Source organism: Salmo salar, chromosome 10, assembly GCF_965601325.2.
Source record: "Salmo salar chromosome 10, fSalSal1, whole genome shotgun sequence".
Lineage (NCBI taxonomy): Eukaryota > Metazoa > Chordata > Actinopteri > Salmoniformes > Salmonidae > Salmo > Salmo salar.
In genome coordinates, this window is record NC_138300.1 from 112406354 (window position 1) to 112422604 (window position 16251).

At 45.1% G+C, this 16251-nt stretch overlaps 1 protein-coding gene across 1 annotated transcript in view; it reads left to right on the forward strand.

Annotated features, from left to right (window-relative positions):
* The first annotated feature begins 4131 nt into the window (after positions 1–4131).
* asz1 (ankyrin repeat, SAM and basic leucine zipper domain containing 1) overlaps positions 4132–16251 on the forward strand; it is a 58164-nt gene continuing 46044 nt past the window's right edge. Inside the window, exons 1-5 of the mRNA XM_014125639.2 lie at positions 4132–4224; positions 4342–4471; positions 4981–5083; positions 10299–10421; positions 12226–12337. Coding sequence (XP_013981114.1) covers positions 4364–4471; positions 4981–5083; positions 10299–10421; positions 12226–12337 — 446 coding nt within the window. The 5' untranslated portion in view covers positions 4132–4224; positions 4342–4363. The remainder of the gene's footprint in view (positions 4225–4341; positions 4472–4980; positions 5084–10298; positions 10422–12225; positions 12338–16251) is intronic.

Consider the following 16251-nt stretch of genomic DNA (forward strand, 5'->3'; position numbering starts at 1 on the left):
GGTATTGTGTGTAGATTGATGAGGGAAAAGTTTTATTTAATCAATTTTAGAATAAGGCTGTAACGTAACAAAATGTGGAAAAAGGAAGGGGTCTGAATACTTTCCGAATGCATTGTATATCTGCACAGTATGTTTGTGTATGGTTCTCATGATTTAGGATTGGGTGTTGAGGGACCACTTGTCACGTTGTCCAAGGTGTGTTTGTGTTATGATAAACAATTCATTTTCTGTCCAGATAAAGATGGTGATACAGCACTGAAAAAGACCCACCACATCCCTCAGGCAATCCGGTGCATGGACATCTTGACCCGTGAACTCAGTTAGACGTCATTTCCTTTCAGACAATCCGGCAACCACTGTTGGTCCTCCTTAGTGATCTCGCGACTCACAGGGTTAACTTTCCTCTTGAGAATTAGAATCAGAAATACAGTCATATTAGTAGTACCCTAGACTGTCCTGATCACCTAGGTGAGCATTACAGATAAATCCTCCCTCCCATGGTCTTTCACCTCAGCATTCTGAGGGAAACATTTGCCAGAAGTGGTGACCTCCGTGTTCTAAGAAAGTGCTTCAACTCATTGTCCAGTGAGTGAGGCTTGCCTCCATAGTCTTTAGTTAGTAGCCTAGTTGTGGTTCTTGTTATTCCCACCAGGTGTTTCTTCAGGCTGTTGGGGACTGGCTCAACATTTTCCCGACACAAATCACAAAGACAGTTTTGCTCCACTTAGTGCATCTGTTAAACATGACTAGTTCAATGACTGACCGACTTGACTTAAGCCCATGGCTCCAATAAGTCAGGGCTTCCCCAAATTCGGTCCTGGGTCTCTGTTGCACATCACATTGCTATCCTGTTGACTTTAAGGTTTGATGCTTTAACTGGATGGTCATTGACTGTACTGACGTAGAAGTTGCTACTCCAAGTTAGATGGATCTGCAGAAGTAAACCTACTCAGTGTACCGTTCGATGCACTCCTTCAAGCTACTCCTTGAAGGATCTGTAACGCGATCTGTATACAGGATCTGTGTCAGACAACACTAAAAACAACAACCATACAGAAATACACAAGATAAATAATGGGATCAGTACTTTCCTATACTTTTCATATGAGGACTAGTGCAGTTTTTCCATAAACTTTTAATTGATCACTTTGGATTTTATCACTTGACTTATCAATTACAATGGGAAGGATCATACAAATTAAGACTGTGAATGCATATAGCTCTGTGACAGTGGTTCCCAACCTGAGGTACTAGGACCCCTGAAGGTTCTTGGCCTATCCACAGGGGGTACTTGAGAAGACTCATGAGACCATAGTCCTAATGGTAAAATGCACATGTGGGGGTACTTTAAGGGTACTCCGGGCAAAGTGAAATTCAGTTGGGAACTACTGTTCTATGACAGACCACTCCTAAAAAGTACATTTGAAGATTTGTATCTGGATGTCTAAACAATACATATGTCAATAGATTTTTTTGATTCATTCTCATCAATGACAACATTCTAGAACTGAGTTATCACTCATCTAAGTCTGGTATCCACACTGTATTGCTAAGATGCTCAAACTTTTCTTAATAGCTACACTCACTGACACAGGATAAACTTTAACACTCATGCTGGCCCTGACCGAACCGGAATGTTGCCCTTCATCATAGCTGCACTTCTCCACATGGCCAGACTTATAGTAGTCTTTCCACCTTTTAATGCTCAAGCTCATCCTTCAAAAATGCCATAAGGTCTGAAATAGAGACCAAAGTCAACATACTGTACAAACAACTATATAGGCTAAGTAAAAACACATATTTTTGTATCTACTGCTCTGCTAACTAGCTAGCTAAATTGTAGTCAGTGGGTAGCTAAGACAGAGAGAAAGGGAACTGAAGAAGTTCAACACATTCAAATCAATTCATTTTAATACAGCACAGGGATTCCTCATTGATTTGGCACAGAAGGTAGCTGACAGGGTCGGCTAGAGATGACGTGCAGTAGCTTCCTGCAGGAATTTGTAGTCTTGCATGAGGTCTTCTCTGTTGCTAATTAGCATTTAACAATTTTGAGAGTAAATTGAGGCCAATATATTGATCAAACTCACCTTGTCCGAGAGAGAAATTACACGGTTATCAAAACGTCACGCCAAGGTAAGCCTACACCAAACACATACTTAATTTGAAGTGTTTCTAAAATCTCATAAGGGAAAAATGAATGGTGGAAAAACGACTGGTATTACAACGCACCCACTGTGGGGCTGAATTAACTCCAAACCAACGCTGAGATGTTTAGACTCACCCTACTTAGATTGCTTGTCAAAACATTTTTGATACTATATACACTTAACAGAAATATAAACACAACATACAAAACATTTTAAGATTTTACTGTGTTACAACTCATATAAGGAAATTAGTAAATTGAAATAAATAAATGAGGCCCTAATCTATGAATTTCACATGACTGGGGATACAGATATGCATCTGTTGGTCACAGATACCTTAAAAAAAAGTAGGGGCGTGGATCAGAAATCAGTATTAGCAACAGAGAAGACCTCATGCAAGACTATAAGCCTCATTTAGAACGACACATCTCCTTTGCATAGAGAAGGACTGCAAAATTCTCCAAAATAATGTTGAAGAGGTTTATGGTAGAGAAATTAACATTCAATTATCTAGAAACAGCTCTGGTGGACATTCCTGCAGTCAGCATGCCAATTTCACACTCCCTCAAAACTTCAGTCATCTATGGCATTGTGTTGTGTGACAAAACTGCATATTTTAGAGTGGCCTTTTTTGTCTCCAGCATACGGTGCACCTGTATAATGATCATGCTGTTTAATCAGCTTTTTGATATGCCACACCTGTCAGGTGGATCTTGGCAAAGGAGAAATGCTCACTAACAAGGATGTAAACAATTTTTTTGCACAACGTTTTTGCAAAATAAGCTTTTTGTGCGTACATTTTGCGTTTATATTTTTGTTCAGTGTAATTCAAATGCAAATTAATTTATGCAAATGTTAAAAGGTTATAGTAATAGACAGACACACACACACACACACACACACACACACACACACACACACACACACACACACACACACACACACACACACACACACACACACTTGTGGGGCCCCCCACCTCAGAGACAATACATTTTAGTAGCCCCCCTCCTGACGACAGAGATAAAAAAATGTTTTAGTGTTAAAGTAAAAAAAACGTGCAATTCTACACATTATGTCATGGAGTGAAGAGAACATTTTGTAAATTTACAGCTAATTTCCTGAAATTAATGATTCTTGAGTGAGAGTGAATAACAAAATCAATGGGGGCCCCCTTGAGGTCAGGGCCCCTGGGCACGTGCCCTGCGTTTAGATATCTGGCTAGACTAATTTATCAATCAAAAAAAAGAAAATGCTGACATGGCTAATTGAGTTACTGCCAGTGACTGCCATAACAAGTAAATTAAAACCCCAACTGAGTTCCTAAAAATAAAAAATATAAACATTTTGGGGGCCTGGGGCCCTAAGCGACTGCTTACATACACACACCACCATGCACACACCACCACTTATGCTGCTGCAATACTGTTTACTAAAATTACCCTGCTACCAGTCACTTTCTCGTAATACCTGCCTATGTAGCACATGGGGATGTGTGAAATTTACTCCTCAGCCTAAAGTGTCCACACTTGCTTCAGAGAATAGCTATCTTTTCGAAATAGAATGTAAGCTCCTGAGAATGTAAGCTTGGAGATCAGGCTTCAGTATCCTTGCACATTGAAAATGTGGTACTGGCACTGACCTTGTATATGGCTTCCTGTTATTTATCGAACTGCGCAGGTATCCTACTTTTTGAAGTGATTGGTTTGACAATCATGCAGGCTGGCATGGCTGCAACAAACAGAACATGCACATTCTTACAACTTAACTGGAATGGCAGCTTCAAAGTCAAATAGGTTGCCCCTTTGGTCCGGCAGTTTTCCACTGGGTAGAACTCTGAAATGTTTTTACAACACCCCCAATTCCTGTTCTTAAAATACTTTTGGATTATGTTCTCGACCACTGATGTATATTGCATATGAACGATGTAGACCTGGATGCGCAAACCTGACCTGAATCTGACATTGTCACCCGAGTGGCCTTATGGAGCGCCCTCCCATGGTCACGTGCGTCTTGCAGTTTTTTACACAACACACTCTTCACGTCACTTGATACGAAGTGATTTTCGTACCAGGTTAGGATATCATTTTCGCAAACCCTAACTCTTTTCCTAATCTCAGTCTCCTAACCTGTTACGAAAAACTAACTTCGGTATCGAAGTACCGTGAAAAGAGTGTTCCCCTGTTTACAGAAGATCCATACTCGAGGCCATCATGTCCAACAAGGTGGAATATGCCTTCCCTGCGGGAGACGAAAGCGATGGGAGCAACGACGAGTGGGACATTGGATTTTCAAAGTCGATAAAGGTCCCCTTAATTAAGGTGACATATTTCCTATTTGTTTCTCCAATAGCATATCTGTCATCTTGCGCTCGAGCCAGCTAAAATGCTAATGCCAACTAGGTAGCTATAGTAAATGTTTAAGATGAATTGGCTAGGTATTTGCCATCTCTGTTGAATGCGCAGTAACTTATCAGGTTATCTCGTTTGAATATGATCCAAGACAACCATTTATCTTTAGTATTTTTATTGTTTAGTTACGATACTTAAAAATAAATCTAGCTAGCTAGCTATTGCGTGCATGTAACAGTGCCAGAGGAAGATGGGAAATCCAATCCAGCAGGTGGCGACAACAGACGGTCTGTCTTGTCTAGTAGTTTATGGCCAGGCTAGCTTCATGACCTAGCTACCAACCTGACAACAATCACTTTTGAAATACAACACACAGTGAAGTACTCATCATTTAATGTACCAGCATTGTGTAATTCATTTCTAACAGAAAGGTATTTCACTGTACGTGTGCATGTGACATTAAAACTTGAAACTAACAGAGCACAGATGCAGGGGTCCCAGAAGCAGAGGACAAGGTCTCCACTTTGAAAAGAGCCATCAACACCAAAGATGTCCAGCTGGTCCAGCAGCTGTTGGACAATGGCAGGTTTTTGATAATGAACAGTCAATTCTACATTAGGAAATTGCCATTATGATCTGTTCCTTTTTTGAAATTGAAGAACCAGTTATACAGTCAGCCTTTTACTGAGTAGTATAATCTTTGGTGTTAGCCCTCTTGTTCAGGCAATGTTCTGTAAATGACAGTGTTTGCAACCTTTGGTACTGATCTGAGTTATTTTTATATCAATTACAATGATGGAAGCTACAATCTATCAGTAATATTAAAGCTGATCTACCCCCTAAAAAAAGTTTGTGTATACTACCGTTCAAAAGTTTGTGCTCACTTAGAAATGTCCTTGTTTTTGAAAGAAAATCACATTTTTTTTTATTTTAAAATAACATCAAATTGATCAGAAATACTTTGTAGACATTAATGTTGTAAATGACTATTGTAGCTGGAAACGGCTGATTATTTTTTTATTTTTTTTAATGGAATATCTTCATAGGCGTACAAAGGCCCATTATCAGCAACCATCACTCCTGTGTTCCAATGATGCTGGCTGGGATGCTGGCCCCTCGAGGCAGAGTTCCTCTGTCCAATGTCTGTGTTCTTTTGCCCATCTTAATCTTTTCTTTTTATTGGCCAGTCTGAGATATGGCTTTTTCTTTGCAACTCTGCCTAGAAGGCCAGCATCCCGGAGTCGCCTCTTCACTGTTGACGTTGAGACTGGTGTTTTGCGGGTACTATTTAACGAAGCTGCCAGTTGAGGACTTGTGAGGTGTCTTTCTCAAACTAGTCACTCTAATGTACCGTCCTCTTGCTCAGTTGTGCACCGGGGTCTCCCACCCTTTCAATTCTTGTTAGAGACAGTTTGCGCTGTTCTGTGAAGGGAGTAGTACACAGCGTTTTATGAGGTCTTGAGTTTCTTGGCAATTTCTCGCATTGAATAGGCTTCATTTCTCAGAACAAGAATAGACTGATGAGTTTCAGAAGAAAGTACTTTGTTTCTGGCCATTTTGAGCCTGTAATCGAACCCACAAATGCTGATGCTCCAGATACTCAATTAGTCTTCAGCGAGCAGGCCTTTCTAATCGACCTGGCCCGGGTATCCTGGAAGGATATTGACCTCATCCCGTCCGTAGAGGATGCCTGGTTGTTCTTTAAAAGTGCTTTCCTCACCATCTTAAATAAGCATGCCCCATTCAAAAAATATGTAGAACTAAGAACAGATATAGCCCTTGGTTCACTCCAGACTTGACTGCCCTTGACCAGCACAAAAACATCCTGTGGCGTACTGCATTAGCATCGAGTAGCCCCCACGATATGCAACTTTTCAGGGAAGTCAGGAACCAATATACACAGTCAGTTAGGAAAGCTAAGGCTAGCTTTTTCAAACAGAAATGTGCATCCTGTAGCACTAATTCCAAAATGTTTTGGACGCAGTAAAGTCCATGGAGAAAAAGAGCACTTCCTCCCAGCTGCCCACTGCACTGAGGCTAGGAAACACTTTCACCACTGATAAATCCACGATAATCGAGAATTTCAATAAGCATTTTTCTAGGGCTTGCCATGCTTTCCACCTGGCTACCCATACCCCAGCCAACAGCTCTGCACCCCCTGCAGCAACTTGCTGGTCATGGGTGCACCTCAGCCACGCTCATGGTCCTAAACAATATCATAACCGCCATCGATAAGAGATAGTACTGTGCAGCCGTCTTTATCGACCTGGCCAAGGCTGTCGATCACCGCATTCTTATCGGCAGACTCAGTAGCCTTGGTTTCTGAAATGACTACCTCGCCTGGTTCACCAACTACTTCTCAGATAGAGTTCAGTGTGTCAAATCGGAGGGCCTGTTGTCCGGACCTCTGGCAGTCTCTAAGGGGGTGCCACGGGGTTCAATTCTCGGGCCGACTATTTTCTCTGTATACATCAATGATGTTGCTCTTGCTGCTGGTGATTCTCTGATGCACTTCTACGCAGACGACACCATTCTGTATACATCTGGCCCTTCTTTGGACACTGTGTTAACAAACCTCCAAACGAGCTTCAATGCCATACAACACTCCTTCCGTGGCCTCCAACTGCTCTTAAATGCTAGTAAAACTAAATGCATGCCGATGGCTGCCTGCACCTGCCCCGCCCGCCTAGCATCACTACTCTGGACGGTTCTGACTTAGAATATGTGGACAACTACAAATATCTAGGTGTCTTGTTAGACTGTAAACTCTCCTTCCAGACTCATATCAAACAAAATCAAATCTAGAATCGGCTTTCTATTTTACAACAAAGCCTCCTTCACTCATGCTGCCAAACATACCCTCGTAAAACTGACTATCCTACCGATCCTCGACTTCGGCGATGTCATTTACAAAATAGCCTCCAACACTCTACTTAGACTGCATCCAATTTGCTATCACAGTGCCATCTGTTTTGTCACCAAAGCCCCACCATTGCGACCTGTATGCTCTCGTTGGCTGGTCCTCACTACATATTCGTCACCAAACCCACTGGCTCCAGGTCATCTAGAAGTCTTTGCTAGGTAAAGCTCCCCCTTATCTCAGCTCACTGGTCACTATAGCAACACCAACCTGTAGCACGCACTCCAGCAGGTATATTTCACTGGTCATCCCCAAAGCCAACACCCCCTTTGGCCGCCTTTCCTTCCAGTTCTCGGCTGCCAATGACTGGAAAGAACTGCAAAAATCACTGAAGCTGGAGAATTATCTCCTTCACTAACTTTAAGCATCATATGTCAGAGCAGCTTAACGATCACTGTACCTGTACACAGCCCATCTGTAAATAGCACATCCAACTACCACATCCCCGTATTGTTATATATATTTTTTTGTTTGCTGTTTTGCACCCCAGTATCCCTACTTGCACATTATCATCTGCACATGTATCACTCCAGTGTTCATGCTAAATTGTAATTATTTTGCCACTATGGCCTATTTATTGCCTTAACTCCCTAATCTTACTACATTTGTACACACTTTACGTAGATTTTTCCATTGTGTTATTGACTATGTTTGTTTATCCCATGTGTAACTTGTTTTTGTAAAATGATAAACTTGGAGTAGCTAACACAATGTGCCACTGGAACACAGGAGTGGTGGTTGCTGATAATGGGCCTTTGTACGCCTATGTAGATATTCCATAAAAAAATCTGCTGTTTCCAGCTATAATAGTCGTTTACAACATTAACAATGTCTACACTGTATTTCTTGTCAATTTTATGTTATTTTAAATGGACAAAAATGTGCTTTTCTTTCAAAAATAAGGACATTTCTAAGTGACCCCAAACTTTTGAACGATAGTGTGTGTGAATGTGTACAGTGAGGGAAAAAAGTATTTGATCCCCTGCTGATTTTGTATGTTTGCCCACTGACAAATAAATGATCAGTCTATAATTTTAATGGTAGGTTTATTTGAACAGTGAAAGACAGAATAACAACAACAAAAATCCAGAAAAACACATGTCAAAAATGTTATAAATTGATTTGCATTTTAATCTGGAAAATAAGTATTTGACCCCCTCTCAATCAGAAAGATTTCTGGCTCCCAGGTGTCTTTTATACAGGTAACGAGCTGAGATTAGGAGCACACTCATAAAGGGAGTTTTCCTAATCTCAGCTTGTTACCTGTATAAAAGACACCTGTCCACAGAAGCAATCAATCAGATTCCAAACTCTCCACCATGGCCAAGACCAAAGAGCTCTTCAAGGATGTCAGGGACAAGATTGTAGACCTACACAAGGCTGGAATGTGCTACAAGACCATCGCCCAGCAGCTTGGTGAGAAGGTGACAACAGTTGGTGCGATTATTCGCAAATGGAAGAAACACAAAAGAACTGTCAATCTCCCTCGGCCTGGGGCTACATGCAAGATGTCACCTTGTGGAGTTGCAATGATCATGAGAACGGTGAGGAATCAGCCCAGAACTACACGGGAGGATCTTGTCAATGATCTCAAGGCAGCTGGGACCATAGTCACCAAGAAAACAATTGGTAACACACTACGCCGTGAAGGACTGAAATCATGCAGCGCCCGCAAGGTCCCCCTGCTCAAGAAAGCACATATACATGCCCGTCTGAAGTTTGCCAATGAACATCTGAATGATTCAGAGGACAACTGGGTGAAAGTGTTGTGGTCAGATGAGACCAAAATGGAGCTATTTGGCATCAACTCAACTCGTTGTGTTTGGAGTAGGAGGAATGCTGCCTATGACCCCAAGAACAGCATCCCCACCGTCAAACATGGAAGTGGAAACATTATGCTTTGGGGGTGTTTTTCTGCTAAGGGGACAGGACAACTTCACCGCATCAAGGGACGATGGACGGGCCCATGTACCGTCAAATCTTGGGTGAGAACCTCCTTCCCTCAGCCAGGGCATTGAAAATGGGTCGTGGATGGGTATTCCAGCATGACAATGACCCAAAACACACGGCCAAGGCAACAAAGGAGTGGCTCAAGAAGAAGCACATTAAGGTCCTGGAGTGGCCTAGCCAGTCTCCAGACCTTAATCCCATAGAAAATCTGTGGAGGGAGCTGAAGGTTCGAGTTGCCAAACGTCAGCCTCGAAACCTTAATGACTTGGAGAAGATCTGCAAAGAGGAGTGGGACAAAATCCCTCCTGAGATGTGTGCAAACCTGGTGGCCAACTACAAGAAACGTCTGACCTCTGTGATTGCCAACAAGGGTTTTGCCACCAAGTACTAAGTCATGTTTTGCAGAGGGGTCAAATACTTATTTCCCTCATTAAAATGCAAATCAATTTATTACATTTTTGACATGCGTTTTTCTGGATTTTTTGTTATTCCGTCTCACTGTTCAAATAAACCTACCATTAAAATGATAGACTGATCATTACTTTGTCAGTGGGCTAACGTACAAAATCAGCAGGGGATCAAATACTTATTTCCCTCACTGTATATATTTATATGTTTTCAGGGGGTAGATCAGCTTTAATGTTGCAGATTGTAGCTTCCATCAATGTAATTGTCTGTCATTTCCAATCCCATATTTATATATTTATTTATTTTTAAATACGTTTTCGTTTATTATTTTTTCCCCCTAACCCTACCACCCTTTCCTTAATTGGAGTAAACTAATGGAAAACAAAACTTAAGCTTCTACTTCCAGCTTATACATACTCTATACATTTTACTGATCTGTGGTCTTTGTGCCTAGCAAAATAGCTAAGTGCTGTAACTCTGTATGGACTGGTTTAACCTTTCTAATCCCTGCCTTGTTAGGCCTGGATGTGGAGACAAGGCTGGGGTTTGAGTGGACACCGCTGATGTGTGCTGTGCACATGGCTCACTATGACATCGCCAAGCTGCTGCTGGACAGAGGGGCCAGCGCTAACTTCAGCAGAGGTAAGAAAGACGTGTCATGTTATGTAAGCTGTATTCAATACCATGCCCTCACCAGCACTCTTATGTGCACTACAGGTGTGAAAATATGTTGCATTGTAGTTGAACAAAAGTACAGCCTTATTCTAACAAAGGTTAATAGGCCTAAATGTTGAATCATTCCGCCAGGGCGTTATTTTTGGCACTTCATGGTTTTTCAGGGTTTCATAGACAGGTGTGTGATCTAGAATTTGACTCGTTGCTGCCAGACTCTTTCACATCTTCCAGTTTATGCAAGTCTCTGCTTGTAGAAGAGACTATCTGCTCTACCCATCTCTGTAGAGACCGAGAACTGAGAGCAATAAAGAGAATGCTCCCTCTGACTACATCAGCCCGTCAGAACTAGGACAGATGGTGGGATACTAAAACAGAACAGCCACAATGGACAAGGAAAGGAAGGAATTCTGTGATATGGAACGACACAAGCCTTGCTTGGTCAGACTTAATCGTCCCGTCCTCCGACGTGCCACTTCAGCTTTCCTTGATGAAGCGCACACATGCACACCAACGCACACATGCACACCAACGCACACATGCACACCAACGCACACATGCACACCAACGCACACATGCACACCAATGTGCATGACGCACACCAACGCACACATGCACACCAACACACACATGCACACCAACGCACACCAACGCACACATGCACACCAACGCACACACGGTGATACAGAGTGACCCCCACTTCTCACACCTTCTTTCAATTTCCACATGTGTCCCGGCCAAAGACTGGAGAGCGAATTAGAAGCCTCGCCACATAGTTCATCTGCCATTACTTAATATCTATGACGTTAAAGAGGAATCGTCGAAAAACATGCTGCTAATCCGCCGGTGTGTTTTCAGTTTCCAGCTCCGACTCTTTCATTCCTCTCGTCTTTCTCTCTATCTCTCGTGGAGAAATTGAATGCATCTGTTGTATCGGTGATCTTGGAAAGGGAGACGAGAGTCATGGATAGACTGAGGACAGTGCTACCACGCTTGGATGTTACAGGTGTCTCGGTCTGTGTGAATGTTATTCCAGTCAGTACATACGACAGGGATGGTTGTGTACAATACTTGTGTGTGTCTGTGTTTACACACACCGTGGCAGCATCTGTTGCCAGAGGCTTTGAAAGGAAACTATTAAACGGGAGAGTGGCGGTCACTTCCTATTTTGTGTTTCTCCAAGCGAGAGAGAAAGAGAGGGGGAGGAATGCAGGAGTGATTGATAAAGCTGGTATACAGAGCGTGGTGCTGTCGTCATAGCAGTAGGCCAACCCCAGACTTTTATTTATTTTCCCCGGTCCACTGCAGACGCAAACCGTCAGTCTGGTTGCAACTGCCCTCAATGATTGCTTCCACCTAAAACATACTCACAGACACGTACACTCCACACACGCACAGTCAGTCCATGTCGAAACAGGAATTCAGCAGATTGCGTTGTGAGTCTGAGATGTCAAGACAATGCCACTGATGTCAACACCATAAAGAACACCACAGTTCCCGAGTTAAGATAAAAGGATATCGATCACATCAACTTTCACAGGGCCAACTTCGAAATTCTATTTATTATGCTGTCTCATCCTGCACTGTCTGGTGTGATGTCTGGTTTCTTATTATCCTAATGACTCTTGGTTGAATGTCTAATGTGATGTTTTATCCATTGACATTGGTTTTGTTGTCATTGAATTGTCTAGTTAAATGATAGTCATGAGATTATGCATGGCCTGAATATTCTGGCCCGGTCCTAATGCTCTTTGTGTGTATGTGTGTCACATAGACCAGTACACTGTACTGATGGCTGCATGCACAGCTTCTGCCACTGAGGACAAGATCGTCCAGTGTGTGGAGCTGCTCTTGTCCAGAAACGCTGATCCCAACACATTCACCAGGTGAGAGAGACGGTGTATGTGCCTGTCTTTGTCTGTCATGATGTGAGTATCTCTGTGTGGATTTTATAGTGGAATTTCATGTCATTTCATCATAAGACATGGTATATTTTATACTCTGCAGCACAGGGACTGATATGGGCTCCAGAGTGGCGCAGCGGTCTAAGGCACTGCATCTCAGTGCAAGAGGCGTCACTACAGTCCATGGTTCGAATCCAGGCTGTATCACATCCGGCCATGGTTGAGAGTCCCATAGGGCAGAGCACAATTGGCCCAGTGTCGTCTGGGTTTGGTCGGTGTAGGCCGTCATTGTAAATAAGAATTTGTTCTTAACTGACTTGCCTAGTTAAACAGGGTAAATAAACAATATAATATAGCCTCCGATGGCCAAGCTTGTGAAACGCTACTACAGTATGTATTTCCTTCTAGCCACAGGACCACACTGTTATGTTGGCATCGCATAATAGACGTGAACAGCAACATGTTATTACATTCATTAAGGGTTAGAGTTCCCATTCATCCACTGTTTTATTCATTTAGACATGATTTACTGTGATGGAATGTACCAGGACTGAAGCAGTGTTTCCTGTTGCCTGGCACCATGTCTTGACCCTGGCTTTGACCACCTTGTGACATTCTCCTGTGCTGTCCAGTGTCCCTGTTCACCACTACACCACATGGAGTACAGTGTGTGTTTGTCTCAGTACAGTGTGTGTTGGTCTGCATTTATCTTTTGTGTGGAATGCCCTGTTATGGCATCTGCATGCACACATACCCAGATCCCCTTCAGACAGACAATAAACACTTACAGAGCAGTGGGGGAGAAGGACTAAACAAGAGTAAGAGAAGCCCTCCTCCACACCACCTAAACTCACTGTACTGCCTGATGCTGCCCAGACACAGAGAGCAGGCAGGGAGGGAGAGAGCAGGCAGGCAGGGAGGGAGAGAGCAGGCAGGCAGGGAGGGAGAGAGCAGGCAGGGAGGGAGGGAGAGAGCAGGCAGGCAGGCATGGAGGGAGGGAGAGAGCAGGCAGGCAGGGAGGGAGAGAGCAGGCAGGGAGGGAGGGAGGGAGAGAGCAGGCAGGCAGGGAGGGAGAGGGCAGGCAGGGAGGGAGAGAGCAGGCAGGGAGGGAGGGAGGGAGAGAGCAGGCAGGCAGGCAGGGAGGGAGAGAGCAGGCAGGGAGGGAGGGAGAGAGCAGGCAGGCAGGGAGGGAGGGAGAGAGCAGGCAGGGAGGGAGAGAGCAGGCAGGGAGGGAGAGAGCGAGCAGGGAGGGAGGGAGAGAGCAGGCAGGGAGGGAGAGAGCAGGCAGGCAGGCAGGGAGGGAGAGAGCAGGCAGGGAGGGAGGGAGAGAGGAGGGAGGGAGAGAGCAGGCAGGCAGGGAGGGAGAGAGCAGGCAGGCAGGGAGGGAGAGAGCAGGCAGGCAGGCAGGGAGGGAGAGAGCAGGCAGGCAGGCAGGGAGGGAGAGAGCAGGCAGGCAGGCAGGGAGGGAGAGAGCAGGCAGGCAGGCAGGGAGGGAGGGAGAGAGCAGGCAGGCAGGGAGGGAGGGAGAGAGCAGGCAGGCAGGGAGGGAGAGAGCAGGCAGGGAGGGAGAGAGGAGAGAGGAGGGAGGGAGAGAGGAGGGAGGGAGAGAGCAGGCAGGGAGGGAGAGAGCAGGCAGGCAGGGAGGGAGAGAGCAGGCAGGGAGGGAGGGAGAGAGCAGGCAGGGAGGGAGGGAGGGAGGGAGGGAGAGAGCAGGCAGGGAGGGAGGGAGGGAGAGAGCAGGCAGGCAGGGAGGGAGGGAGAGAGCGAGCAGGCAGGGAGAGAGCGAGCAGGCAGGGAGGGAGGGAGGCAGGGAGAGAGCGAGCAGGCAGGGAGGGAGAGAGAGAGCGAGCAGGCAGGGAGGGAGAGAGAGAGAGAGAGAGAGAGAGGGAGCAGGCAGGGAGGGAGAGAGAGAGAGAGAGGGAGCAGGCAGGGAGGGAGGGAGAGAGGGAGCAGGCAGGGAGGGAGGGAGAGAGGGAGCAGGCAGGGAGGGAGAGAGGGAGCAGGCAGGGAGGGAGGGAGGGAGGGAGAGAGGGAGCAGGCAGGCAGGGAGAGAGAGAGCAGGCAGCAGGGAGAGAGAGAGCAGGCAGCAGGGAGAGAGAGAGCAGGCAGCAGGGAGAGAGAGCAGGCAGCAGGGAGAGAGAGCAGGCAGCAGGGAGAGAGAGGGCAGGCAGGCAGGGAGAGGGCAGGCAGGCAGGGAGAGGGCAGGCAGGCAGGGAGAGGGCAGGCAGCAGGGAGAGAGCAGGCAGGGAGGATTCTGGAACCACTTACCCGTTGTCATTATCGCTGGACATTTCTCATGGCAAGCCAAGGATAAAGCCCCGAACTTAGCCTTCTCCCCTCCACCTCTATTGCCCTTCGCCCACCCCTCACAAACTCTCCGCCACCCCTGTCTCATGCCGCTGCCCGAGCCACACACCACCCCTTCCCTCCTACACACACACCGTCCAGAAAGCGAGCGAGAGTAGGCGGTGGGAAATTGATTGTTTCCTCTCCAGACAAAATATTTGAAGAACGGTAACGAGAGACAGAAGGGATGTAGGGGGGAAGAACGGAGTTACAGCAACAGGAGGAGAAGAAAGGGGGGAAGAACGGCGTTACAGCAACAGGAGAAGAAGAAAGGGGGGAAGAACGGAGTTACAGCAACAGGAGAAGAAGAAAGGGGGGAAGAACGGAGTTACAGCAACAGGAGGAGAAGAAAGAGGATCAGGGGTTCTTGTGGGTAGACAGGTATGGCCTTAACCTCTGCGTATTTCACCAGCAATTCACACCAGATGCATTTCTTTCCTTCAGCATCATAAACAAATGAACCTTTAAAAATGGTGTTTGTTCAGGAGCAAGATGTGGGGTCCACTCTCTCAGCCTACAGCAGGGATCATCAACGACATCATTTATTTTCTGGAGTGGATGGTCAGGGGGCCGGAACATCATTTCTGATCATTTGTAGACTGCAAGAAGCCCAAACAGATATAATATTTGACTAAAACATAACCTTTTCAAATCTTGTTTATATTTTATGCGTGGGAATACTTTGGAACAGATGTCCAAAATACTAATAATTTGGAGCTGATTTTCTTATATATTTTTTAAATATATGTATATATTTTCCTCAGAACCTCGGAGGGCCATATAAAATCAGTTTGGGAACCCTGGCCTACAATAACCTGGATCATTGGATGGTGCAGCAAAGTGAGGTCCTTTTACATACACAATAGACTATACACTGAGTATACCAAACATTAGGAACACCTTCCTAGTATTGAGGTATATCCCCCGTTTTGCCCTCAGAACAGCCTCAATTCGTAGGAGCATGGACTCTACAAGGTGTCGAAAGCGTTCCACAGGGATGCTGGTCCATGTTGACTCCAATGCTTCCCACAGTTGTGTCAAGTTGGCTGGATGTCCATTGGGTGGTGGACCATTACTGATACACAGGAAACTGTTGAGCATGAAAAATCCAGCAGTGTTAGTTCTTGACACAAACCAGTGCGCCTGGCACCTACTACCATATCCCATTCAAAGGCACTTAAATATTTTGTCTTTGCCATTCACCCTCAATGGCATATACACAATGTCTCAAGCCTTAAATCCTTCTTTAACCTGTCTCCTCCCCTTCATCTCTCTCTGTGTGTGTGTGTGTGTGACATCAATAGGGGATCATAGGTTTCACCTGGTCAGTCTATAAATAAAAAAAAGCAGGTGTTATGATCACATTTCTGGTTTGTCCTCTGCGTCCTCTACTGTGTCTGTCCTCTACTGTGTCTCCTCTACTGTGTCTGTCCTCTACTGTGTCTGTCCTCTACTGTGTCTGTCCTCTACTGTGTCTGTCCTCTACTGTGTCTGTCCTCTACTGTGTCTGTCCTCTACTGTGTCTGTCCTCTACTGTGTCTGTCCTCTAC